The sequence below is a fragment of the Oryctolagus cuniculus genome, chromosome 2, assembly GCF_964237555.1.
Source record: "Oryctolagus cuniculus chromosome 2, mOryCun1.1, whole genome shotgun sequence".
Taxonomy (NCBI): domain Eukaryota; kingdom Metazoa; phylum Chordata; class Mammalia; order Lagomorpha; family Leporidae; genus Oryctolagus; species Oryctolagus cuniculus.
This window is the reverse complement of record NC_091433.1, coordinates 92,632,721-92,656,718: the sequence shown is the minus strand read 5'-3', so window position 1 is coordinate 92,656,718 and position 23,998 is coordinate 92,632,721. Positions and strand designations below refer to the sequence as shown.

Genomic DNA, 23,998 nt, shown 5'->3' with positions numbered 1-23,998 from the left:
TGAATTTATGTGATTTTCAGTGACCACCTAGCAGTTCAACTTTGGAAGTTCTTCGTTCGTTGTTTTTTTAAAAAGATTTTATTTTTATTTATTTGAAACGCAGAGTTACAGAGGGGGAGAGAGTGAGATCTTCCATTTGCTGGTTCACGCTCCAAAAATGCCACATTGGCTGGGGCTGGGCCAGGCCAAAGCCAGGAGCCAGCAACTCCATCCGGTTCTCCAGCTTGGGTGGGAGGGGCCCAGGGTGGGAGAGGCCCAAGCACTTGGGCCATCTTCTGCTGCTTTCCCAGGCCATAGCAGGGAGCTGGATCAGAAGCGGAGCAGCCAGGACTTGAACTGGCGCCCATATGGGATGCCGGTGCTGCTGATGGAGGACTAACCTACTACGCCACTGTTTTAAACCTGCCGTGGCAGCCGTCCCCGAGCCTTGCTGGACTGGCTGGACTGCCCAGTGTCACTTCAGTGTCTCGTTCTTTCCCTTTTTTTTCAATTATATAGTTTAATTATGTCCTAGGGGCTGGGGGCGTGGCTCGCAGTAAAGGGAAGGAAGACCACCAGAAGTGAACATCAGCTTTTTTTTTTTTTTTTTTTTGACAGGCAGAGTGGACAGTGAGAGAGAGAGACAGAGAGAAAGGTCTTCCTTTGCCGTTGGTTCACCCTCCAATGGCCGCTGCGGCCAGCGCACTGCGGCCAGCGCACCGCGCTGATCCGAAGGCAGGAGCCAGGTGCTTCTCCTGGTCTCCCATGGGGTGCAGGGCCCAAGCACTTGGGGCATCCTCCACTGCACTCCCTGGCCACAGCAGAGAGCTGGCCTGGAAGAGGGACAACCGGGACAGAATCCGGTGCCCCGACCGGGACTAGAACCCGGTGTGCCGGCGCCGCAAGGCGGAGGATTAGCCTAGTGAGCCGCGGTGCCGGCCATGAACATCACCTTTTACGTGTGGTTTTTGGCTTCTGTCGGTCTTGCTGAGCCCCAGCCGTAAGCTCAGGTGTCAGTGCAGTCCTGTCAGCACTTCCATCCTGGAACCGCAGGACGGAGGCTTCCTGTGTAAAAGGGGGCAGGCGGGGGCCTGGCGGGGAGAGGGAGGAGCAGCCTGCTGGGAGGGTTCTGGGACCTCAGCCGCCTGTGGCTGTGGTGACAGCAGGGACTTGCACATCGCTTGAGGCCCACCACAGCTTCGTGAGCACTGGCACCTTTAGCTGTGGTCCTCACGGTAACTCCTGGAGGGGCGTGTGTCCTGAGGCTCACTTCTTACCGAAGGTGTCCCAGGGGTTACCCAAGGTCGCCTGCACGCTGGCTAGCAGCAGAAGTGGGATTGGGCTCAGGTTCCCCACCGCCCCCACGCAGGGACTCTGTTTATGCGTGGCCCGTGGTGATATACCTCTGCCATACACCTCCATGCGGTGGCGGTGCGGGTGAGTCAGCCAGGCGCCCAGGGCCTCTGACAGCAGGGCCCTTGTGCCTTCGCCTTCCTCGTGCTGGGCTGGAGGAGCAGGCAGCCGTGCCAGAGCCGCCCCTGCAGCCTGGGGCTTCCCTCTGCGCCCGCGCTCCCCTCGGATGCCCCGCGCCCTTTCTTGGGCTCAGCGCTCCTGCTCTTTGTTCCCCTTGAGGGAACTTCCGATTTCAGTGTCCCCCGAGCCCTAAGTCTGATCTGTCTTGCCTTTGCTCTGCCAATGGCCTCGCCTGCTCTCCCTCCCTCCGCCCCTCCTTCATCCCCTCTGCCCCTGCCACTCCTCCTCCTTCCCCGTGCCTCCTTCCTGTCCATCAAAGCGCCGTCAGCCTCTCCCCAGGCCCAGTAAGGTTCAGTAGATGTCACACATGCGAAAGTAGGAAACTCAATATTTTCTATGACAAATACGCTACTAGGTTTTCAATGATATTTAGAAATTTTCAAGCGGAAAGTGTATATGTATAAATGTATACGCATATATGCACATATTTACTTAATTTTTTCAAAGAGTTAGGGAGAGACAGATCTTCCATCCGCTGGTTCACTCCCCAGGTGGCCACAGCCCTTGAAATCTCCGGTTTAAAAACACCCCCATGGACCTTGCAATGGAAAGGAGTCTGGCTGTGGACGGTCCCTTGAAGCTGCCAGGGCCCCAGCCAGAAGTCGGGACTTAAGGCACAGCCAACAGCAGACCTCGTGTGGGGCTGGACAAGCCAGGTGCAAAAGTGATTGACCTGTGAGACTGAGACCAGAGCAGATTTCCCTCCACACGATCAGGCCTGGAAAGGCCAAGGCCACGCTGGATCATTTTATTTTTTAGTTTACTGGGGAGGCAGAGAGATGGAGACAGAGAGGGGAGAGGATCTTTCTTCCATTGGTTCATTCCCCTGAATGCCTGCAGTAACCATGGCTGGCCAGGCTGGAACTGGGAGCTGGGAGTCCAGTCTGGGTCCTCGCTCCGGGGTCTGTGTTAGCAGGAAGCTGGAGTCAGGAGCCAGTGCCAGGTGTCAAACCCAGCCACTCGGATGGGGGTCGCAGGCAGGGAGGATGCTGGGCCGAATGCCTGCTCCTGCTTTCTGCGTAGATGTAATAAGTGCCATTCAGTGTTATTTCCCAGGATTGAGCCGTGCACAGATCTGTCCAGAGATGGCTCTGAGAATGTCTGAGCCGGCGCTCAGAAAGGAGATGGGAAGAGAAGGTGACTGACCCATGAGAGAGAGAGGAGACCTGAGCACACGTGGACTCGGCGCAGGCAGGCCTGGAGAGGTGGCAGTCGTCCTGGGTGTCCCCTCCGATGGCATTCCAGAGCAGATCTTACCTTGGAAGTCCTGCCTGTGGCCTCACCGGGCCTGGTTCAGGGTTGAGGATCGGAGTGGTGGGAGGCAGAGCAGGAAGCTGCACATCTTGCTTAGAAGGCACTGAAGGAGCGGTGAGAAGCCGTGAGGGTCTCGCTAGTACGTTGCACGTGAGGGAGGAGGAACTTGCCCAGTGGCTCAGAACCTCTAAGTCTCCATTCCTCAAGTGCAGGGGGTGGGCAGCATTTGAAGACTGAGGAATATCTCGTAGCCTTCAGTCCTGCAAGTCCCAGCCACGCAGGGAGCTTTTGTAGTGGGGGAGGAGTTAAGAAGCTTGCTCCAACCCTCCTTCATGATTTTCTCAACTCTCTTTCCAAGACTGACTTTATTTATTTGAAAGGCAGAGTTGTGGAGAGAGAGGGAGAGACAGAGAAAGAGAGAAAGCTTCCATCTGCTGGTTCACTTCTCAGGTGGCCACAATGGCCAGGACTGGGACAGACTGAAGCCAGGAGCCTGGAGCTTCCTCTGGGTCTCCCATGTGGGTACAGGGACCCAAGCATTTGGGCCATCTTCTGCTTTTCCAGCACATCAGCAGGGAGCTGGATTGGAAGTGGAGCAGCCAGGACTCAAACTGGGGCCCATATGGGATAGTGGTGCTGCAGGCAGCAGCTTAACCCGCTACGCCACAGTGCTGCTCCCCTTCATGCTTTGATACGGTAGTATTAGCCTGTTTGAGAAAAACCCTTACAAGGAGCATTAGAAAAAACTGAGACGTTGGCTGGAAATTCTAAATAGCACTGAACGGTAGCGTTTCCACGTGCTGCCCGTGAGACCTCACTGTCTGCGTGGTTTTCACACTCATGAAGTCACATCTAGACTTCTCCAGTGGGTGTTTACCTGGTGCTTTCTCGTCTTCTTCACGTCTCCATTTCCTTACATTTAAATATTCTGGCGTGAGGTAGGGATCTGACTTCCCTATTTCTTCCGAAGTCAGCAAGTTATCCTGACCTTACAGCCCCCTAAGTCAGTGTTTCCCCACTTTGACATCCAGCTTTCAAACAGCCGGTGCCAGGTACCTTACCTGCCCAGACCTCCACCACTCAGCAGTTGGGCCTTCTGGATTCTTGGCAAGGCCACATCTGGGCCTTTGCCTGGTGGTCCCCTGGCCTGCCAGTGGCCTGGTTTGCACAGAAGATCTTGTAGCCATTTGAGCACTTTGTCTTACTGTGTCATGGCTGCTGAAAATTCATGGAAAAGGAGGAAAAGCAAGGCATTAGTGCTTGTAGTAAAACACAAGTGTAAATATAGCACAGTTGAGACAGGGAGCTTGTTCCGGTCTCCTAGAAGTGGCAAGCTTTTCTGCACACCAGGTGCTTAGGGTGTGACTCTGCAGGAGAGAAACCCACACGCTGAGAGGGGCCTGGACAAAGTGCCCCTGTGGTCTCAGACCTCAGGTCTGCCTCTGCCACCCCTCCCCGGGACAAGATCCTGCCCAGATCTGTGCTGCCATGTCGCTGTGGCTCCTACCTGTGTGGCGCGATTACCAGGGACCATGGTCACATGTCTGGATGCCTGCTTCCTGCCGTGGGCTCTGAGCCCCACAGGTGGCCAGACCATACCCTTTTATCTCACAGTCGTGTGTCTAGGGACAGGCATAAAGGAAGCCGTCTGTAGATAACAGCTGATCTTTGTTCCTGTTTGCCCTGCCGGCAACCAAGGCTTCATCTATATTTGTTCATTGTTTAAGGCAGATAATATTGGCCCCAAATATGCTTTATCTTGGCTTCCATGTATAGACATAATGTGCCCAACATAGAAATAAGATACCCCTGGGGCCAGCGTCGTGGCATGCAGTGTTAAACTGCTGCCTGTGATGCCAACATCCCTTGTGGGCACCGGTTCAAGTCCCAGTTGCTCCACTTCCCCCGATCCAGCTCCCCGATAATGTCCTGTGGATGCAGAGGAGGGTGACCCAGGTGCTTGAGCCCCTGCACCCATATGTGTGGGAGACCTGGAGGAAGCAGGCCAGTAGGGCATCTTTTGGAGTTGGGGTCTACACGCCCCTTGTTCTTGGTTGGTTTAGAGCTGGAACCAGGGCCTTGGCTGAGTGCGTCCTGCGGCTGCCCTGGCTCAGGTCTGTCCATGCACACTTTCTGTGTCATTGTATGCGGACAGCAGTGCATACACATGCAAAGGTATCTGTTTGTTGATTTGTTTGTTATGTTTTGTTTTCATTTGAAAAACATATGAGGACACTTTAAAAAGTTTGTGGAGAAATAGAATTAAAGGTAAGTTTGGGGGCTGGCGCTGTGGTATAGTGGGTAAAACTCCGGCCTGCAGTGCTGGCATCCCATATGGGTGCCAGTTCAAGTCCCAGCTGCTCCTCTTCCGATCCAGCTCCCTGCTAATGGCCTGGGAAAGCAGCAGAGGATGGCCCAGGTACTTGTGTTCCTGTCAGCCACGTGGGAGACCTGAGTGGAGTTCCAGGCTCCTGGCTTCAGCCTGGCTCCTCCCTGGCTGTTAAGGCCATTTGGAGAGTGAACCAGTAAATGGAAGATCGATCTCTATCTTTCTGTCACTCTGTTTTTTGTATGAATGAATGATTTGATTAAGTCTTTTTAAAAGTTTATTTTGGTGCAAAAAAATCTTGAAATCCATGTACAGGGACTGGTGCTGTGGAGGTAGGCTAAGCCTCCTCCTGCGGTGCTGGCATCCCATGTGGGTGCCGGTTCGAGTCCTGGCTGCTCCTCTTCCAATCCAACTCTCTGCTATGGCCTGGGAAAGCAGTGGAAGATGGGCCAAGTGCTTGGGTCCCTGCACCCACATGGTCTTCCGGCCATTTAGGGAGTGAACCAGTGGATGGAAGACCTCTCTCTCTCTCTGCCTCTGCCTCTGTCTATCTATAACTCTGCATCTCAAGTAAATTTAAAAAAAAAAAATCCAATCCATGTGTAGTTTTTTTTTTTTTTAGATTTATTTTATTTATTTGAAAGAGTTACAGAGAGAGGAAGAGACAGAGAGAGAAATCTTCCATCCTCTGGTTCACTCCCCAGTTGGCCACAACTGCCAGAGCTGGGCTGATTTAAAGCCAGGAGCCAGGAGCCTCTTCCGGGTCTCCCACGTGGGTGCAGGGGCCCAAGGACTTGGGCCACCCTCTACTGCTTTCCCAGGCCAGAGCAGAGAGCTGGATTGGAAGTGGAGCAGCTGGGGCTAGAACTGGCACCTGTATGGGATGCCAGCGCTTCAGGCCAGGGCTTTAACCCGCTGCACCACAGTGCCGGCCCCCCTTTTTTTTTAATGTAATTTTTTCATAATACATGTTTTGCATGACCTTTTCTTTGCAAGATTCCTCTATGCAAGGATTTAAAAAAAAATTTGCACCAAAATAAACTTTGAATCCCATTTTCCATGAACTTTTTGAAGCACCATCCTGCAGTTTGGGAGGAAATGTGCAGTCCGTAGCCCTTCTGCTCCGTATCTGCCTCTGTTGTAATGTCAGGGTGTCATCTTGTGATTTGTGTATGTGCATTTTTTTAAGATTTATGTATTTATTTGAAAGTCAGGGCTAGAGAGAGTTCTTCGATCTGCTGGTTCACTCCCCAAATGGCCATAACAGCCAGAGCTGGGCCAATCTGAAGCCAGGAGCCTGGAACTGCATCCTAGTCTCCCACGTGGATGGCAGGGGTGCAAGCACCCGGGCTATCTTCCACTGCTTTCCCAGGCCACAGCAGAAAGCTGGGTCAGAAGTGGAGCAGCTGGGACGTGAACCAGTGCCCATATGGGATGCCGGCACTGTAGGCAGCAGCTTTACCCGTGTGGCTTAGCGCTGGACCCTGCATGTGCATTGCTGACATTGACTTTTGTGTCCTGCTTTGTTCCCCCTAGATAACCTTACTGTTGGTTGACTAAAATACTGTACATGGGTAGCGAGCCTGCTCTGTTCAGTTCAATTCAAGAAGCGTTTAGGAAGGAACACCAGGGCTGGGCAGGTGTGCCTCCTGACACCGTGCAGAGAGCACCGGGTCCGCAGTTGTGAAGCTCTTGGTGGAATCTGTGGCCTCTCTCCCCGTCTCAGCAAGAGGAGTCAGGAAGACTGTCCAGTTATTGACTAGCTTGCGGCTTCGTTTATGCAGCAAACCTGTAAAGGCGTCTACCTGCCACGCGCTGTTCCGTGTGCTGCTGGAGGTCCCTCTGCGGACCAGAATGAACGAATGCAGGGGCTGCTCTGGTGATGGGTGACGACGGCCCGGGCGAGGGGCCGCTCCTTGACAGGGTCAGTGACATTTGAGGCGTGAGCGGTGCAGCTGTCAGGGGAAAAGTTTTCCCTGGCAAAGGGATCCTCAGCTGCAGAAGCCCCAAGGCTAGAGTGTGCTTGGTGTTTTCAAGGAATAGCAAAGAGCCAATGCAACAGGAGGTGTGCAGGGTGAGGGCAGGGTGGGCAGGGGAGAGGACGTGGAGGGTCTCCCTGGTCACGCCGGGGTAGGAGTGAGGGCAGGGTGGGCAGGGGAGAGGACGTGGAGGGTCTCCCTGGTCACGCCAGGGTAGGAGTGAGGGCAGGGTGGGCAGGGGAGAGGACGTGGAGGGTCTCCCTGGTCACGCTGGGGTAGGGGTGAGGTGGAGGGGACGGCGTTCCCGGAGCAAGCTGGGCACCGAGGAGCAGCACTGAGGGTCTGACTTGGGCTTTGCTCCTGCCTCCTCTCCCTCCTCTGGTTCCCACCTTTGCCGCCCTCGGTGAGTGACAGAGAAGTGTCCCAGAGGCTGGAACGTCCCCCAGGCAGCACGTGTGCCGACGTGCTCACTCCCCGTGTGTGAATGTGGAGCCACAGAACCCGCAGCCGAGGAGCGGCCCACCAAGGACTTCCCTGTTCTTCCAGCTCGTTAGAGGCGGCTGCTCCTCTCTGAAAAGAATGACCAAATAGGTTTTCAAATTGCATGAAAAAAAAAAATACACTATCCACTGGCCGTGGCTAACCTAGTTCGAGTTACCCAGTCTGTTAACATTCAGCCTGCTTCAACTTCTGACAGCATAGAAGGCAGATTTTTGGGGGGCCGTTATGGTGGTAATGGTCTTTCGAGGCATGGCAGGGGATTGGGTTTGGGGAGGGGGGATAACCTAATTATAATCTTCCTTGAATTGCTTTAGGGTTAGATCTGTCACATGCTGAAGTTAGATCCCATTAGCAGGCTTAAAACATTCGTTTCTGAAAGAACAAACTGTTACAGGTTGCTGGGGCTAATTGATGTCTTTTGTTTCCTTTCTGTCGCAGGAGGAGACATCCCAGCTCTCCCAGATCGGGAGGGAAAATATGGAATGCATTTTCCCGCTGACTGAACACAACCCAATGAGCTGGACTGACAGCCGCTTGAAAACCAGCAGTTAGCAGTTTGTTTGGGCTCCAACGTGGCCCAGCACGTTCCAGAGCACACGCGCTGTTTACGGGGACTCTCGGCCTTAACCACGTTTGTCACCTGCAGCTTTGTGTAAAATAACTCCTGCAAGAGAGAAGGAGTGCCCGGAGCCCACTGTGTCAGCATGGCCATGGAGGAGTACCTGTGGATGGTGATCTTGGGTTTTATCATAGCTTTCATCCTGGCGTTCTCTGTTGGGGCGAATGACGTTGCCAATTCGTTCGGCACAGCCGTGGGATCCGGCGTGGTGACCTTGAGGCAGGCATGCATCTTGGCTTCGATCTTTGAAACCACCGGCTCCATGTTGTTGGGAGCCAAAGTGGGCGAGACCATCCGCAAAGGCATCATTGATGTGAACCTGTACAACGAGACCGTAGAGACGCTTATGGCCGGAGAAGTCAGCGCCATGGTTGGTGAGTAGCCGCCTCCTGGGCTCCCGGCGGGAGGCGTGCCCTGCCCCGGCCTTCCTCCACTACCTGTGCCTTATCCATCAGTGTGATCTCTGCTTTCCTGTTCATCAAGAGTGAGTTTGATGTTTCAGACTCGCCGTCTTATATAGTTGCATTCTGATTTTTATTTGATTTAAAAAAAAGTGTTCAAAAACCAAGCAAACATTTTATTTTCCCAGGTTGTTGGCAGACCCACCTACCAAGATGGATTTTGGCTAAGTGAACACTTTTCATAAAGTACAAAAAGAAGGGGTTGTTGGATAGCCTGCAGTTGCTCTAGACTTCTTTCAGAGTTATTCAGGAAATAATTTGTCTAAGTGATTGCGCTCTAAAGGCTTACGTGTGAATTGCCTTGAAGGTTGATTTCTATTTTTTTCCAGGATTTCTCTGAATTAGGATGCAGTGTTTTGAAAATTTGAGGTCAGAAAACAGTATTTACTAATTTAGTTTGTATTCTCGGTGTAAGTTGTACAGCTGTCACCAAATGAGACTTAATTAGATGCTTGTGTTTCAAGAAATTCTGGCCTTCAGCATCTGTAATCCCTTCCTTGGCTTTTGCTTTGATTTTTTTTAATCCCTGCCTCTGGGAGCTCCACTTGGTGTGTTTGTTTTATTTCCAGCCAAAAGGTAGTCTGTTGGTCACCTGTCTGTCTGGCCTGTGATTGGTAGTTGCAAGTTGTCTACATATTGAGGTGAGTGAACCATGCTGATAAGCAGATTGGTCAGCCAGGCTGATGTCTCCCTCACCAAGGGGACCCAGAGGACCGCCGATTGAAGCTCAGTGGAGGTGTTTCCCTTCCTGCCCTGGAGCGAGCTGCAGAGAAAAACTCCAGGCAGGGGCAGATAGTGGTAGAATGGGCACCTCTGTGGCATAGCGGGCTAAGCCACTGCCTGCAGTGCCGGCATCCCATGTGGGCGCTGGTTCGAGTCCCAGCTGCTCCTCTTCCGATCCAGCTCTCTGCTGGAAGATGACCCAAGTCCTTGGGCCCCTGTACCCGTGTGGGAGACCCAGAAGAAGCTCCTGGCTCCTGGCTTCAGCAAGGCCCAGTCCTGGCCATTGCAGCCATGTGGGGAGTGAACCAGCAGATGGAAGCTCTCTCCATCTGCTCTCTCTGTCTCTCTCTAATTCTTTCAAATAAATAAATCTTAAACAGAAATTCCAGGCAGGAAGACGGGAGTACAGCTGACGTCATGTCCATCAGGCAACCTTGTCAGCTCTCAGCAGGCTCCTCCCTTTGTAGGCAGAGTCCTGCCCCGCAGGTAAGATGCTGTGCCCCAGGGACGCAGCTGCGTGCCACAGGTCTCTGGGTGATTAGGCTGCCAGTGTCGAGACCGTGGGGCCCCTGGCGATCTTGGGCAGCACGTGAGTTTGAGGAGTTGAGGAGCAGGCCAGCGTCCGCGCGGCTGTGTGCTCCCACACGCGGCCGGCTGGCTGCTCCTGTTACCTGGCCGCGTGAAGATGTCAGGAGTGGGGCCGCCGTCTCGATCCCAGCAGCTGTTGAGATCGCTGAGTGTTTTCTGACCTCCTTGGAGGACGTGTTTCTCAGCACGGTCGGCAGCACTGAAATCACCCTTAGAAGACAGCTTCGTTTGTCACGCTCACCCTCGATGGTCGTGCTGGACACCTGCGATTCCAGCTGAAATTCACCTTGTTCCAGTAAAGATGGTGTAGGCAAGGTGTGTGCGGGAATTTCAGAGGTCCAGCCTTGACAGAAGTCCTTTCCATTGGGGGGTGGTGGCTGTACTCCGCAGAGTGATGGCGTAAGACACAGAACGCTTTGGGGTCAGAGTTCACGGGCGCTGCTGAGGTCCGATGAGGACAGCCAACGGCTCATCTGCTTTCCCCGTCCCGGCACCTGCGTGCCGGCTCTCTCCAAGAGACACAAAGACGCTGACCAGCTGGGGTTGGGGTTTAACCAAAGCAGTTTGGGGTTTTGCTCGAATAACTGTGGTGTTGTTTGCTTTGGTTTCTTTCTGGCGTGTGGCTAGGTGATTCCCAAAGCCCACCTTGTCCAGGATTTGTGTGCACTTCCCAGGTGTCCTTGCGAAGGGGAGCTGTGCAGGTTGAGGATGGTGGTGTCACAATGATTGGCCCAAGCCAGCACACGCTCTGTTCACGCACCCGACTCCTCCCGGTCTTTCTCTCGAAATCCAGCCTCCGAGTTCTCCTGCCCCTTGTCTCTCCCCACCCTTCTATCCTGTTCTGTTCTCTCCTTGCTCTTCTTCCTCCAGAAACCGCTCCCCGAGCCTGCGGGCCTCTGTGCCTCGCGATGCTGAGAGGTCAGACTGGGTCGGGTGGGAGACTGACCGTCCCCTGAACTGCCGCTCCGGCTCAGCTCCTGAGACGCACGCCTGGCCCGAGGCCAACAGGCGGTCCGCTCCGTGTGGAAGCAGAGCTCCCCTGAGAATTCACAGCCCACACCAGCACACACAGGCCGTCTTCTTGAGCCACTGTGCAAGGCGCACAGCCCTCCAAAGCACCCTCCGCCCCCGCGCATCCTCCACCTTCTCCGCACCTGCCTCTACCTCCCCGTCCCCGCTGCACCTGGCCCTGCCCGTGTCCACACTTCCCTAGCTTAAGTCTCACCCTCACCCCACACCTCATCCCTTTCTTCCATCAGGTGCGATGATCTGCGGTAATCTTTTTATTGTTGTTACAATTTTTATTTATTTGAGAGGCAGAGTTAGAGACAGAGACAGAGAGAGAGAGACAAAGAAGTCTTCCATCCGCTGATTCACGCCTGTAGTGGCCGCAATGGCCGGAGCTGGACCCATCTGAACTCAGGATCTCCCATGCGGGTGGCTGGGAAAGCACCACTGCTTTCCCAGGCCGTAGCAGAGAGCTGGGTCAGAGGCAGAGCAGCCGGTGCCCATGTGGGATGCCGGTGCCGCTGGCAGAGGCTTAACCACAGCGCCGGCCCCAGGGTGCCATGATCTTACATGGAAAACAGCGAGGGAGGCCTCGCTGTTCTTTGACAGTAATTCAGTGCAGAGGTTAAAGAGACGCCCACTGTAGGTCTCCGTGCCCCTCTCCCAGCGGCTGTCTCCCTCCCGCTGCGGCTGTCTCCCTCCTCGCTCTCGCAGGCGGTCCCCACGCCCCCACCTGTCCTCACAGACTCCCTGCTGCAGGACGCGTCCTCTGAAGTCAGCCACACAGAGCATGGAGGCTTTGAGGACGGAAGCAAGTTTATCCCACTCCCTTCCATCCCCAGGCTATTTTAATGTTTGTAAGAATATAAATCACAGAGTGTGGTGTTCAGCTGGCGGCTCGGGGCTCTATTTTTAAAACAGCCGTTCCCCCGGGGCCAGCCGGGCTCAGATGCCGAGCTGAAGGAATTCTCCCCGGGGACTCCTCGGTGCTGCCGCGGAACCTGTTCCCCGGCTGGCAGCACAGGACTGGTGACACCGCTCCACTTCTCCTCCCGGCATGCTTTGCAGCCAGACCCCAGGTCACAGCTGGCCTCAAAGGTCAGCATGCCCACCCCTCGCCCACGCAGCTGTCCCCATAGCCTCACGCACTGGGACCCTCACCACCAACAGTGATCCTTCCCCAACTCAGAAATCTTTGAAGGAAATGGGGGCCGGCTTGCATTTGCGTCCGCAGCCAAGCAACCAGGCTTCCAGAATTAACGTCCGGGATTGATCCACACTCCTGGCTTATCAGCCGGGCCCTTTATTCCCTGCAGTTCCGGGTGAGCCTTTCAACAACTCTCCCTGCAAGTGAGCCCTCCCAGCTGCCGCTCTTCCCACTCCCTGTGCGAGTCCCCGACGTGACCTGGAGCCGGGAGAAAGCCTAAGCCCAGCGGTGGAATTGAGGCGAAGAGACGCAAAGCCGGAACCGAGGGTGCCTCCCAGCAGGCAGAATGGAGCCTGCGAGCAGAGGGCAGGGGCCAGGCCGCAGGGCCAGTCGGGGTCATCGTCACAGTTACTTCTCGGACAAGAAGAAAATCAGGGAGCGGTGTGGTGTTGAACCCTGGCACACAGGCTGCAAGACGCAAGACCTCCTTCCAGGATACCTACTGCCTCCACTCCCTGTAGTCCCTGGAGCCTCCCCTCTCCTGCCTCATTTTGGCCAAACCTCACGACAGAGATTGATTGATTTGAAAAGCAGAGTTACAGAGAGAGAGATATCTTCCATCCACTGGTTCACGCCCCAGATGCTCACAATGGCTGGCACTGGGACTGGTGCAGGCTGAAGCCAGGAGCCTGGAACTCCACCCGGGTCTCCCACACGGGTGCAGGGGCCCAAGCACTTGGGCCATCTGCCGCTGCTGTCCCAGGCCATATCAGGGAGCTGGATTGGAAGTGGAGCAGCTGGGACTCGACCCAGTGCCTGTGTGAGATGCCAGTGTTGCAGGTGGCAGCTTCCGCTGCTGTGCCACAATGCCGGGCCCCTAATTTTGTGCTTTTTATTTATTTATTTTTTGGTCCAGACCTCAGTGCACAGAAAAGCAAATCCCCGGGCGATGCTGGAACGGAGAGCAGCCCCCGACTGCCATCCCCGGGGGCCGGTGTGAGGCTCTGGACTCTGGGGTAACTCTCGCTGCTCTTCCCGTCCGCAGGTTCGGCGGTGTGGCAGCTGATTGCGTCGTTCCTGAGGCTGCCCATCTCTGGCACCCACTGCATCGTAGGCGCCACCATAGGATTCTCGCTCGTCGCCATCGGCACGAAAGGCGTGCAGTGGATGGAGCTCGTCAAGATTGGTAATTGCCATTTTCTTTTACCTGTGAGGAGGAAAGTTTACGTGCTTTAGAGTAAGTTGTATCCAAAGTGATTTTTTCATCGGGTTTCCCCCACTTCAAATGCTAAGCTTTATTTATTTATTTTAATAAGGACATGATCCTGGGTTATAAGCCAGCATACCATATACTAGACTCAACATATTTTTTTTTTTAAGATTTGTTTATTGCCGGCGCCGCGGCTCACTGGGCTAATCCTCCACCTAGCGGCGCCGGCACACCGGGTTCTAGTCCCGGTCGGGGCGCCGGATTCTGTCCCGGTTGCCCCTCTTCCAGGCCAGCTCTCTGCTGTGGCCAGGGAGTGCAGTGGAGGATGCCCCAAGTGCTTGGGCCCTGCACCCCATGGGAGACCAGGAAAAGCACCTGGCTCCTGGCTCCTGCCATCGGATCAGCGCGGTGCGCTGGCCGCAGTGCACTGGCCGCAGCGGCCATTGGAGGGTGAACCAACGGCAAAAAGGAAGACCTTTCTCTCTGTATCTCTCTCTCACTGTCCACTCTGCCTGTCAAAAAAAAAAAAAAAAAAAGATTTGTTTATTTATTTGAAATGCAGAGTTATGGAGAGGCAGGGCGGGGGGAGGTGTCTTCCATCCGCTGGTTCACTGCCCAATTGGCCACAATGGCCGGAGCTGAGCTGATCTGAAGGCAGGATCCAGAAGCTTCTTCCAGGTCTCCCATGCGGGTGCAGGGCCTCAAGGACTTGGGCCCTCTTCTGCTGCTTTCCCAGGCCATAGCAGAGAGCTGGATCAGAAGTGAAGCAGTCGGGTCTCAAATTGGCGTCCATATGGGATGCCGGCACTGCAGGCGGTGGCTTTGTCCACTACACCACAGTGCTGGCCCCAGACCCAACTTTTTTTTTTTAAAGATTTATTTATTTATTTATTTGAAAGACAGAGATACAGAGAGAAAAGGGGGGCGGGGGAGAGAGAGAGAGAGAGAAAGATCTTCCACTCTCTGATTCACTCCCTAAATGGTCATAATGGCTGGGACTGGGACTGGGACTGGTCCATACCGAAGCCAAGAGCCTGGAACTCCTTCTGGGTCTCCCACATGGGTGCAGGGGCCCAAGGATTTGGGCCCTCTTCTAATGCTTTCCTGGGCCATTAGCAGGGAGCTGGATCAAAGTGGAACAGCTGGGACTTGAACTGGTGCACACATAGAATGCCGGCACTGCAGACAGCTTAGCCTTCTACGCCACAGTGTTGGCCCCTTCGGATGTTAAGCTTTAGAAGAGCTGGTATGGGGAGTGCATTTTCCCTTTGAAGTCCTGTTAGTGGAGATTGTGAGAGCTGTTATGTGCGGGCGTCTTTAACCTCTGCTCTCATCAGCTTTGAAAACCAGAATCTGTTTGTTCTTCCCAAGCATGAGAGCAGTGAGTTGGACTGAACCCAGTCTGGACGTCATAGAAAGACTGGGCCCCAGGAAGGTCTGAGAGCTCACAGTCAGGGAGGGAGCGTCAAAGGGAGCCAGCGGCACGTCTGCACCTCACTCTGCTCGTGAGGTCCCATCTGCCCCTAGCGGCAGGGAGGCCCCCAGGAAAGTGGCCAGGTCCCAGGCCTCTGGAGGAGTGGTTCTCAGCTCCAGCTGCACTTCCCAATCACCTGGGCACACAATGGAAAAACGCCAGTGTGCCGAGCTCCCTCCAAACCCTTGAGTAGCCCAGAACCCTGGGGGTGGTAAGAGCTTAGCTCCCCAGGGGCCCCCGTGTGCCCCCAGAGTAGGGAACACAGAGGCCGAAGGGAGAGGCAGGAGTGAGAGCACCAGCAGGCCTTGGAGGTGACCTGTGGGACACGCGCTGATGAGGAGGGCCTGCTCCGGGGCTGATCCGGGCGCAGCCGGGCGCTTGGCCGCTGCTCCCATCTGGAGTGCGGCCGCACCGCGTGACGTCAGCCAGGCATTAAGGCCAATGACTGTGGGCACATTCATTAGTGTGTGCTGATTGCTGGTTATCATCGTCTTATGTGAATCTGACCTTGATTACGTATGGATTTTGACATTCATTAGATTTTTCTTCAATTATTCAGTTGCTTCTTGGTTTATATCTCCACTCTTATCTGGTTTCATGTCTGGCGTGCTGTTCATACTGATCAGAATTTTCATCCTTAAAAAGGTAAGTGAGGCGATTTTTGTATTATCATTATTATTATTATTATTATTATTAAACTTTAGAGCTAACGCAGGTCCTACTCAGTAGGAATGAATGGTGGGGGGGTGGGAGGAATAATTGTATTTGTACATCATTGGTTTTGGTTTTTGTTTTGTTTTTTAGAAAGAACCTTTTTTTTTTAAAGATTTATTTATTTATTTGAAAGTCAGAGTTACACAGAGAGAGGAGAGGCAGAGAGAGAGAGAGGTCTTCCATCTGCTGGTTCACTCCCCAGTTGTCTGCAATAGTTGGAGCTGCGTCGATCCCAAGCCAGGATCCAGGAGCTTCTCCGGGTCCCCCATGTGGGTGCAGGGGCCCAAGGACTTGGGCCATCTTCTACTGCTTTCCCAGGCCACGGCAGATAGCTGGATTGGAAGTGGAGCAGCTGAGACTCGAACTGGTGCCCATATGGGATGCCGGCACTGCAGGCGGTGGCTTTACCCCTCTGCCACAGCACCGACCCCTTATTTGTGCATTGTTAAGGCAACAGCACCCTGGCGTGAGTTAGTAGCTAGAAGGTTACTCACCCAGGGACTACTCCAGAAAACAGAGTTACAGACAGTGTTGCTCAGCTTCAAGATTTCGTATTTTTTTCTTTAAGATTTACTATTTATTTGAAACTTACAAAGAGAAGGGGGAGAGGCAGAAAGAGAGAGAGATCTTCCATCTGCTGGTTCACTCTCCAAGTGGCTGCAGTGACCAGGGCAGAACCAGGCTGAAGCCAGGAGCCAGGAGCTTCTTCCGGGTCTCCCACGTGGGTGGCAGGATTGGCTCCAGGATTTAGTTCACCCATCAGCCTTCCCAGGAATGGTGCTGGCTTCAGGAAGGAAAGGTCGCTGTTTTCTGAATGTTAAACGGGTGGAAGGAGGTGGCGTGCAGACTTTGGAACTGACTGGGATTCCAACAACACGGGAGCAAACAGCGCTCTCCCGTCGTCTGAAGAAGGCAAGCTTGAAGCACTGGCTACTTTGAGGAGAGGATAAGAAGGAAGTAGGCTACTGGGCATACTCACCTGAGACGTAAAACAAGACTCAGCACCAGCGAGGCGAGCCCATTTGCCTCTCAGGCCCGTGGCAGAGACGCCTGCCTTAGACTGTCGCACCACACAGCAGCGCCCCTCGCCCGGGATTTGCTCGTCGTAGTTCCAGTTACCCAGTCAGCCACGGTCTGTACGTACTGAGTGGAGAATCCCAGAAGTTCAATGGCACAGCGTTCTGAGTAGCAGGGTGCAGTCTCCCCCGTCCCGCTCGGGCCCCAGCCCTGCCAGGACACAAAGCCTCCCACTGACTCAGTGTTTGCGTGCCGTGTGTGCCACCCACCTGCAAGCCGCTCAGGCAGCCAGCCAGTTCTCAGGGTCGGTGTGCCAGTGCTTGTGTCCAGATAGGCCCTGCGTAAGAGCGCGTGCTGTGTCACGGTCACTCGCCTCGCTGGGGGATCTCCACCCCGTGGGGCTTGTCCCGTCGCGCCATCGCAGGGGGAAGGGTGAGTGCAGTGCACGGAGTTCACGTGGCTTCCAGTCCAGAGCGTTGCGAGCACTGGTCCGTAGCATTATTGCTGTGGTTAAGCCTTTGCTGCACCTGACTTCCAAATTAAACTCCACCCCTGGGACGTGTGTACATCTAGGGAAAAGCAGGCAAGCGCACATTTCCGACCTCAGCATGTTTGTACAAAGTGGAATCAAGAGGTAGGGAGTCTGTTTCCGAGCGGGTCCTTCGGAAGTCCACGGGAGCTGTTTTCATAACACGCGCCGCCCAGGGACTCTTGGGAGACCTTTCGAGAAGCAAGGGTTTCAAAACGCATTGCACCAAAACAAGCTTCGTCTTTTACTTCGGTTTTCCACAGACATTTCCAAGGACCCTGGCGTCTCGGGGTGGGGACTCTCTGAGGTTTGAGGCAGCCGGGGGGGGGGGGCCCTTGGGACGCATGCCCCAGGGAGGAGGGGACCGGCTCCGGCGTTCGCTTGCCCGCACTTCGGGGACACACGTGGACAGGCGGCTCCTCGGCCTTAGCCCTGCCCCGTGCCCCACCGAAGGCGTGTTCCCTTGGAGAAGCGCAAGCATGCCCCCGCCGAGTGCTGCCACCCCCTTCCCCTGGGCGCCAGCCACGCTGATATCTGCTTACGTCTTGGAAGCTGCCACCCCGTCTCGCCTGCCAGCCTCTTCATTTCCTCGATGTGGAATCCGTCCTCGCTGGCACACACACGCCTCCCCAGTCTTCAGGTGTGGCTCCCTGGGCCACCTCCTGGTCTCCTGTCCCCGGCGCTTCCTCCTCGTTGTTGGTGGCACCTTGTGGGCGTCTGTTTCTCCACTCGTTGCTGTTCTGTGACCACCTTGGTCACTTCCGTAGTCCGGTGGCCAGCACTGAGCTGGGCACTGGAAAAGACACTCATTAAATGTTTCAGAGAGAGTGATGGGTGCTGGCCTGGGTGGCAGAGGATGGATGCCTGGGAGGGAGGAGAGGGAGAGGAGGCAGCAGAAGGAGAAAGGAGACAGGGCTCCACCAGATGTTTGCTGTTTGAGGGTTTTTTTAAATTAATTTATTTATTTGAAAGAGTTACAAAGAGGCAGAGGCAGAGAGAGAGGTCTTCCATCCGCTGGTTCACTCTCCAAATAGCCACATTTGGAGCTGAGCCGATCTGAAGCCAGGAGCCAGGAGCTTTTTCCAGGTCTCCCACGCGGTACAGGGGCCCAAGCACTTGGGCCGTCTTCTACTGCTTTCCCAGGTCCTAGCAGAGAGCTGGATAGGAAGTAGAACAGCCAGGAATCAAACCAGTGTCCATATAGGATGCCGGCACTGCAGGCTATGGCTTTACCTGCTACACCACAGCACCAGCTCCTGTTTGAGTTTTGAGAATCTATTATTAAAAGACGTAAGGTGATTTTATTACAGGCACAGGCTCAGTACTGTGTACCTTCAGATGTTTACCTAAGTCTTTTATTAGCAATTCTTGCCCCCAAGAAAGCGATGTCTTGGAACCGGTGTCTGGCCTTGCGGCTGGGCCCTTTCCACGTGATGGAGCATGGGTCAGGCTGCTGGCCATGTCCCTCCAAGCCGTGCTGAGCCCAAGATTCGCTGCCCCTGGCCCTGCCTGGCCTGGTCTGGCCATGGCTCTCTCACACGCGCAGCTGGGCCACTGCTGCCCCTGCTCTCGTTGCCCTGATCTTCCGCTGCCATTCGGCTCAGGCCTCGTGACCAGGGCTGCTCAGGACGCCCCAGAATGCGTTCTCCGTGAGCCGTGCTGTCTGCGTACCTGTTCGCACTTGAGATGGCTCTGTGAGACGGACTCTGCTGACTCAGCCAAGCTTCTGTCGCCCACGTCAACTCTAAGAGCGAGTTTTCCTTTTAATTGTGGTAGGCAGCATGCCCATACAAACGTGTGAGGCTGGCTCGCACGGTTAGAAAATCTTGAGCTGTTTGAGTACCCTCTATGCGCTAGCACGGTGTCCAAGAGTTTGTAGCCCGCGTTTTTGCTTTCAACACCTCCGTAGATCTGCTGAGAGCTCTAACAGTTCCAGTAGTTTCTCAGACGTTATTTAACCTAACACGCACGTGGCACCATTCTCGTTACAGCATTTGGTTTAGGGAATGCCATAGAAGAAGCCTATGTTTGTAGATAAATAACATCGTCCCAGACAAAGAGCCCGCCACTCCTGAACTTTTCATAGTTGAAGATTTGGACACTCATAGCACCTGGAAATGCATTTGCTTTATGCATTTCAATATAGTTAAAATGTCTGTGTAATAAGAGTGATGTAGAGAATCCTCAGGGGTTTGAGTCTCAACATTTTTATTTATTTATTTGAAGATTTATTTATTTGCAAATCAGAGTTAGAGAGGGAGGCAGATCTTCCATCTGCTGGTTCAATCTCCAGATGGCTACAATGGCTGGGGCTGGACCAGGCGGGAGCCAGGAGCCAGGATCCTCATCTGGGTCTCCCACATGGGTGGCAGGGGCCCAAGCACTGGGGCCATCTCCCTCTGCTTTCCCATGTGCATTGGTAGGGAGCTGGATAGGAAGTGGGGCAGCCGGGACTTGAACCTGCACCCCTATGGGATGCCAGCCCTGCAGGTAGAGCTTTACCCACTATGCCAGAGCACTGGCCCTTAACGTAGTTGTTGAACGTGGACTTCCAGGGCCAAAGTTGAATCTCGCTAGAGGGCTTCGGCCCCCTGAGCTGACTCACCCTAGCGATTCTTCCTGTTCTAACTCTGACGTCAGCTTGTGGAGCCTGGCCCTGGCCCCTGGGTGCAAGGGGTGGGCCACACCCGTGCTGGAGACGACCTCTTGTGGCCATGTGCTGTGTTGCATGAGTCCTGACCTGCCACTCTGTCCCCTTGTTACACAGGAGGACCCCGTTCCCAACGGCCTCCGGGCGCTTCCCGTGTTCTATGCTGCGACCATAGCAATAAATGTGTTTTCCATCATGTACACAGGAGCACCAGGTAAGGCTCCCTCGGGAGCAGAGCTCGCACGTCCGCAGTAGCGACTCAGTCGGCATCGCTGACCAGCGGCAGGAAAGCGTTTCCTGTGGTCGTGACGGAGTAGCAGAGAGTAGTGAATGCATTTAGCGTGCTAAATGACCAGGAGATGCGGGAGGTGCAACGGGCATCAGAACTTTGGTTTCAAACGAAAGTCAAATCCCCGTTCTGCCGCCTGCCCCGCTGTGTTGCTTTAGAAGCTTAACACAACCTCTCTGCATCTCAGAATGGGAACTGATAGCACGCGCAGGCGGGCTCTGCTGGGCCCGGAGAGAGGTGTGGGTGGCAGGGAGGGTGCAGCAGCCAGGTCTGCCCCCTGCCTCCCCCAAGCCTCCACCCTCCCCCTGGTGAAGGGGGAGGGGGTCAGCGTCCAGAGCCCCTACCGGTCCTCAGAGCAGCCTGCATGCTGGCTTCCCACGTGGCTAAAAGCAAGGGGGCTCTGTTTTTAGCAGTGACTCCCAGGTCCCATTCTGGTTGCTTTGGCTTTTTTTTTTTTTTTTTTAAATAAGGGTCTAGAGTTGCTTTGGTGGCGAGGGGGTGTCAGCTAAAAATGAATTCTTTTCTCTTACATTCTGGCAAAACAAAAGCATGTATAGTATTCCTTTTTCTTTTTCTTTATTAAAAAATTAGTTACCTATTTGAAAGGCAGAGTTACAGAGAGAGGTCTTCCATCCTCTGGTTCACTCCCCCAGTGGCCACAGCAGCCATGCTGGTCCAAGCCAAAGCCAGGATCCTGGAACTCCATCCGGGTCTCCCACGTGGGTAGCAGAGGCCCAACACTTGGGCCATCCTCTTCTGCTTTCGCAGGTGCATTAGCAGAGAGCTGGGTCAGAAGCAGAGCAGCAGGGACTTGAACAGCGCTCCTGTGTGGGCTGCCCGTGTGAGCTCAGAACCACAAGGCCAGCACCTCCAGTGTTCTTAAATGCATACGTTTCAGGGTGGTGAGCTGGCAACTTTCTCTGAAATACTTGGGTGCCTGTCTCGGCAGGCAGGGCTTCTCTGTCTGTGACAGGTGCCTCCGAAACACACCCACCACCACGGACACAGGTGGGGGTCAGCAGATCTGTCTGTGTTGTGCGTCATCTCATTCATGTCCTTGATGGCCACATCGCACAGAGAAGTCTCCCTTCCTCTGACCAAAAGTTAAATCTCTGCTAAACGGCGCGTGATAGTAAAGTTGAAAAGGGTCACCTTCCAATATGAGGGGGTGCCCGGGGGGATCCTTGTGGATTTGCTCAGTGTAATCTTACTCAGATTTTATTTGATATACATAATTATATATTGTCTACATCAGCCATGAAAAATCAGTGTGATACGATGCCCACACAGCCTTTAACTTTGGCACCTGCCCTGAATACTTCTTATCGGGGTTCCTGGCTTCGAGTGATGTTGGGGGGAGGGGGTGCCGGCCTCGCAGCTGCTGTGAGTTACACGGAAGCACAGCCCAAGAGAGGTGGCGTCCCAGCCTCCCAGGACAGCTCCCGTGGTCCCTCTGGGTTCTGTAACTCGTGGGCTAGGAAGTGTGTTTGCTGCAGGCTTTTTTTTTTTTAACGTGTTCTGGGGTCAGTAAAAACACACAGGAGTCAGGAAGGAGGCAGTGCCTTGCCGTGGAGCTCCCTGCACCTCAGAGCGTGGGAGGGGCCTGGGGCGTGGGGCTGCAGGTGCAGGCAGCACAGAGCCGAGCTGTGGACGGCCCCCTACAGGCGAGGTCTCATCCCTCACCTAAGTCAGCTCTTGGATCTCAGGTTAGCCACACACAAAGCAGGGAAGGCCTCAGTACTGCGTATCCCCACCCCCACCCCGGGGTGGTGTCGGATGCCCTGAGCTAATGAGGGCTGTGGATGCCCCCCCCCCCGCCCCTGTGACAACTAAAGATGGTTTCCTGTTGCTTCTGCCTTTTGCTTTTGCCTGCTCTGTGTTCGTCTTGCTCCCTGGCTGGGTGTGTGTCTGCAAGGACTTGGCTTTGTCCGTCCCCGGCTGGGATTTTCCGCCTCTCGTTTTTCTTTTCGTCATCTTTTTGCAGCAGTTTTGTTGCACGTGTGCTAAGAGAATCATCTCCCTGGGAGAGTAGATAGTTGTCGGGGACATGAAACCAGATACGGATGGGGCAACCAAGGATGACACGGACGCTTCCCGGGGTGGCTGAGCTGAGCTTTTCACCAACTCATTCTTCGGGGCCCTGCCTCCCCGGGGACACTGGTACTTGGGCTCTGCCCGCAGTGCAGGTGGGAGACTGTGGGATGACAACACGGAGTCCCAGGGTCTTGGTCGTGACATTGCACTGACACGGGAGACCCCGCAGGTCGACCCCGTAGGTCGACCCCGCTCACATAGCACCTGCCACAGGATGCTAACGACAAAGCTTAACAACCTCCACACGTTCATCATCTCTCTTAACTCTTGTCAAAGGTCTCCCAGTATTCAAAGATACTGCAAAAAAAAAAAAAAGTTTGTGGGCTTGGAGTTAAAAGATAAGCTCATTCTGGTGCCCAGGAAGTGTTGAGACTGCCATACAAGAGGTCGTCACCAAGTGAATAGAATTTTGCAAGCACCATGCGTGGGTTAAAACAAACGGTTTTGTGCAACAATTAACTTAGCTTTTCAGCCCGTCTTTAGAATGTATCTGTTTATTTGAGAGGCAGGGAGATAGATGTATAGTGAGACAGAACTCCCATCTCTGCAAGGGCTGGGCCAGGCTGATGTTGGGAGCTGGGAACTGCATCCACGTCTCCCACGTGGCGGGAGCCCTCACCTGCTGTCTCCCAGGATGTGTACTAGCAGGAACCTGGAATGGGGAGTGAAGCCAGCGCCAGAACCCAGGCTCCAAGCCCCCACCCATGAACCCCATTTCCCCACAAACCTGTGGACGTACCGCCCTATTAGGGAAGCTGCCACGTGAACCGGCCAGCATTGGGGGGGGGGGTTCTTTCTCTTTAGTTAGGAATATTAGAAACCCCTGAACGGGAAGAGCAGCCCCCATCCTGGCGTGGGCACGAGGGGCGGTCGGGGTGTGCCGTGTCCTCGCACGGCCGCGTCTCGTCCTTTGTCATGAAGCACAGGCAGGGAACAGCGTCTCCACCATCAGTCCCCGTTAGCCTCATCCATTTGGTGCTAAGTTTCCAGGAAGTCCCGAATCGTCCCCTCTCTCTGTTTCTCCCCATACATGTTTGGGAGACGTTTGGGGGGTGGGGGGACCTGCCTGGAGCAGCAGCAAGGGGGAGGCAGTCATGACCCTGAAGGCCCCTGGTGCGTTCCTCCGGTCAGTCAGAAGAGGCTTCTGCTAACGCGCTGGTTCCCCAGGGGTGTTGCTGGAACACCCGGGAGCTGAGTCCGAGGCCACGGAAGCATTGCAGGGGCTCTCTTGGCCTCACAGCAGACTTGAGTCACGCAGGATTTACTCGCTGGGGCCTCTGCACCTGCCAGCCTGTGCCACAGGGGGGCGCAGGTGGTCAGTGCAGCACCACTCGGTCCAGCCGCTCCTTTCAGCAGAGCTCTGCCTTTGTCGCTATCCTCTCTCCCCCTTGGGACGTTTTCTTTTCTTTTCTTTTCTTTATTTGACAGGCAGAGTTAGTGAGAGAGAGAGACAGAGAGAAAGATCTTCCTTCTGTTGGTTCACCCCCAAAATGGCCTCTACGGCCGGAGCTACACTGATCCAAAGCCAGGAGCCAGGTGCTTTTCCTGGTCTCCCATGGGGTGCAGGGCCCAAGCACTTGGGCCATCCTCCACTGCCCTCCCTGGCCACAGCAGAGAGCTGGACAGGAAGAGGGGCAACCGGGACAGAATCCGGGGCCCACATGGGATGCCGGCACTGCAGGCGGAGGATTAACCTAGTGAGCCACGGCTCTGGCCCTGGGACATTTTCATATAAAGGGCCTTGGTGATGAAAGGAGAAAGGGAAGTTCTCCAGCATCACTCTGCCCGAGTTCAGCTCCCAGAGACCCGGACAAACAGCATCTCTAGGCATGGAATGAACCGGAGAGGTGCTGGGTGTCGAGGTCCAGTGTCGTGTTTGCCTCCCACTCTGAATGGCTCT

At 54.6% G+C, this 23,998-nt stretch overlaps 1 protein-coding gene across 4 annotated transcripts in view; it reads left to right on the top strand.

The window, feature by feature from the left end:
* Nucleotides 1-23,998, top strand: part of SLC20A2 (solute carrier family 20 member 2) — a 102,946-nt gene that overhangs the window by 52,274 nt on the left and 26,674 nt on the right. For all 4 annotated transcript variants that reach the window (XM_051832414.2, XM_070068621.1, XM_070068620.1 and 1 more), the window contains exons 2-5: nt 8,014-8,568; nt 13,167-13,307; nt 15,365-15,450; nt 19,833-19,929. In XM_051832414.2, the coding sequence (XP_051688374.2) occupies nt 8,280-8,568; nt 13,167-13,307; nt 15,365-15,450; nt 19,833-19,929 (613 nt within the window). In that variant the 5' untranslated portion in view covers nt 8,014-8,279. The remainder of the gene's footprint in view (nt 1-8,013; nt 8,569-13,166; nt 13,308-15,364; nt 15,451-19,832; nt 19,930-23,998) is intronic.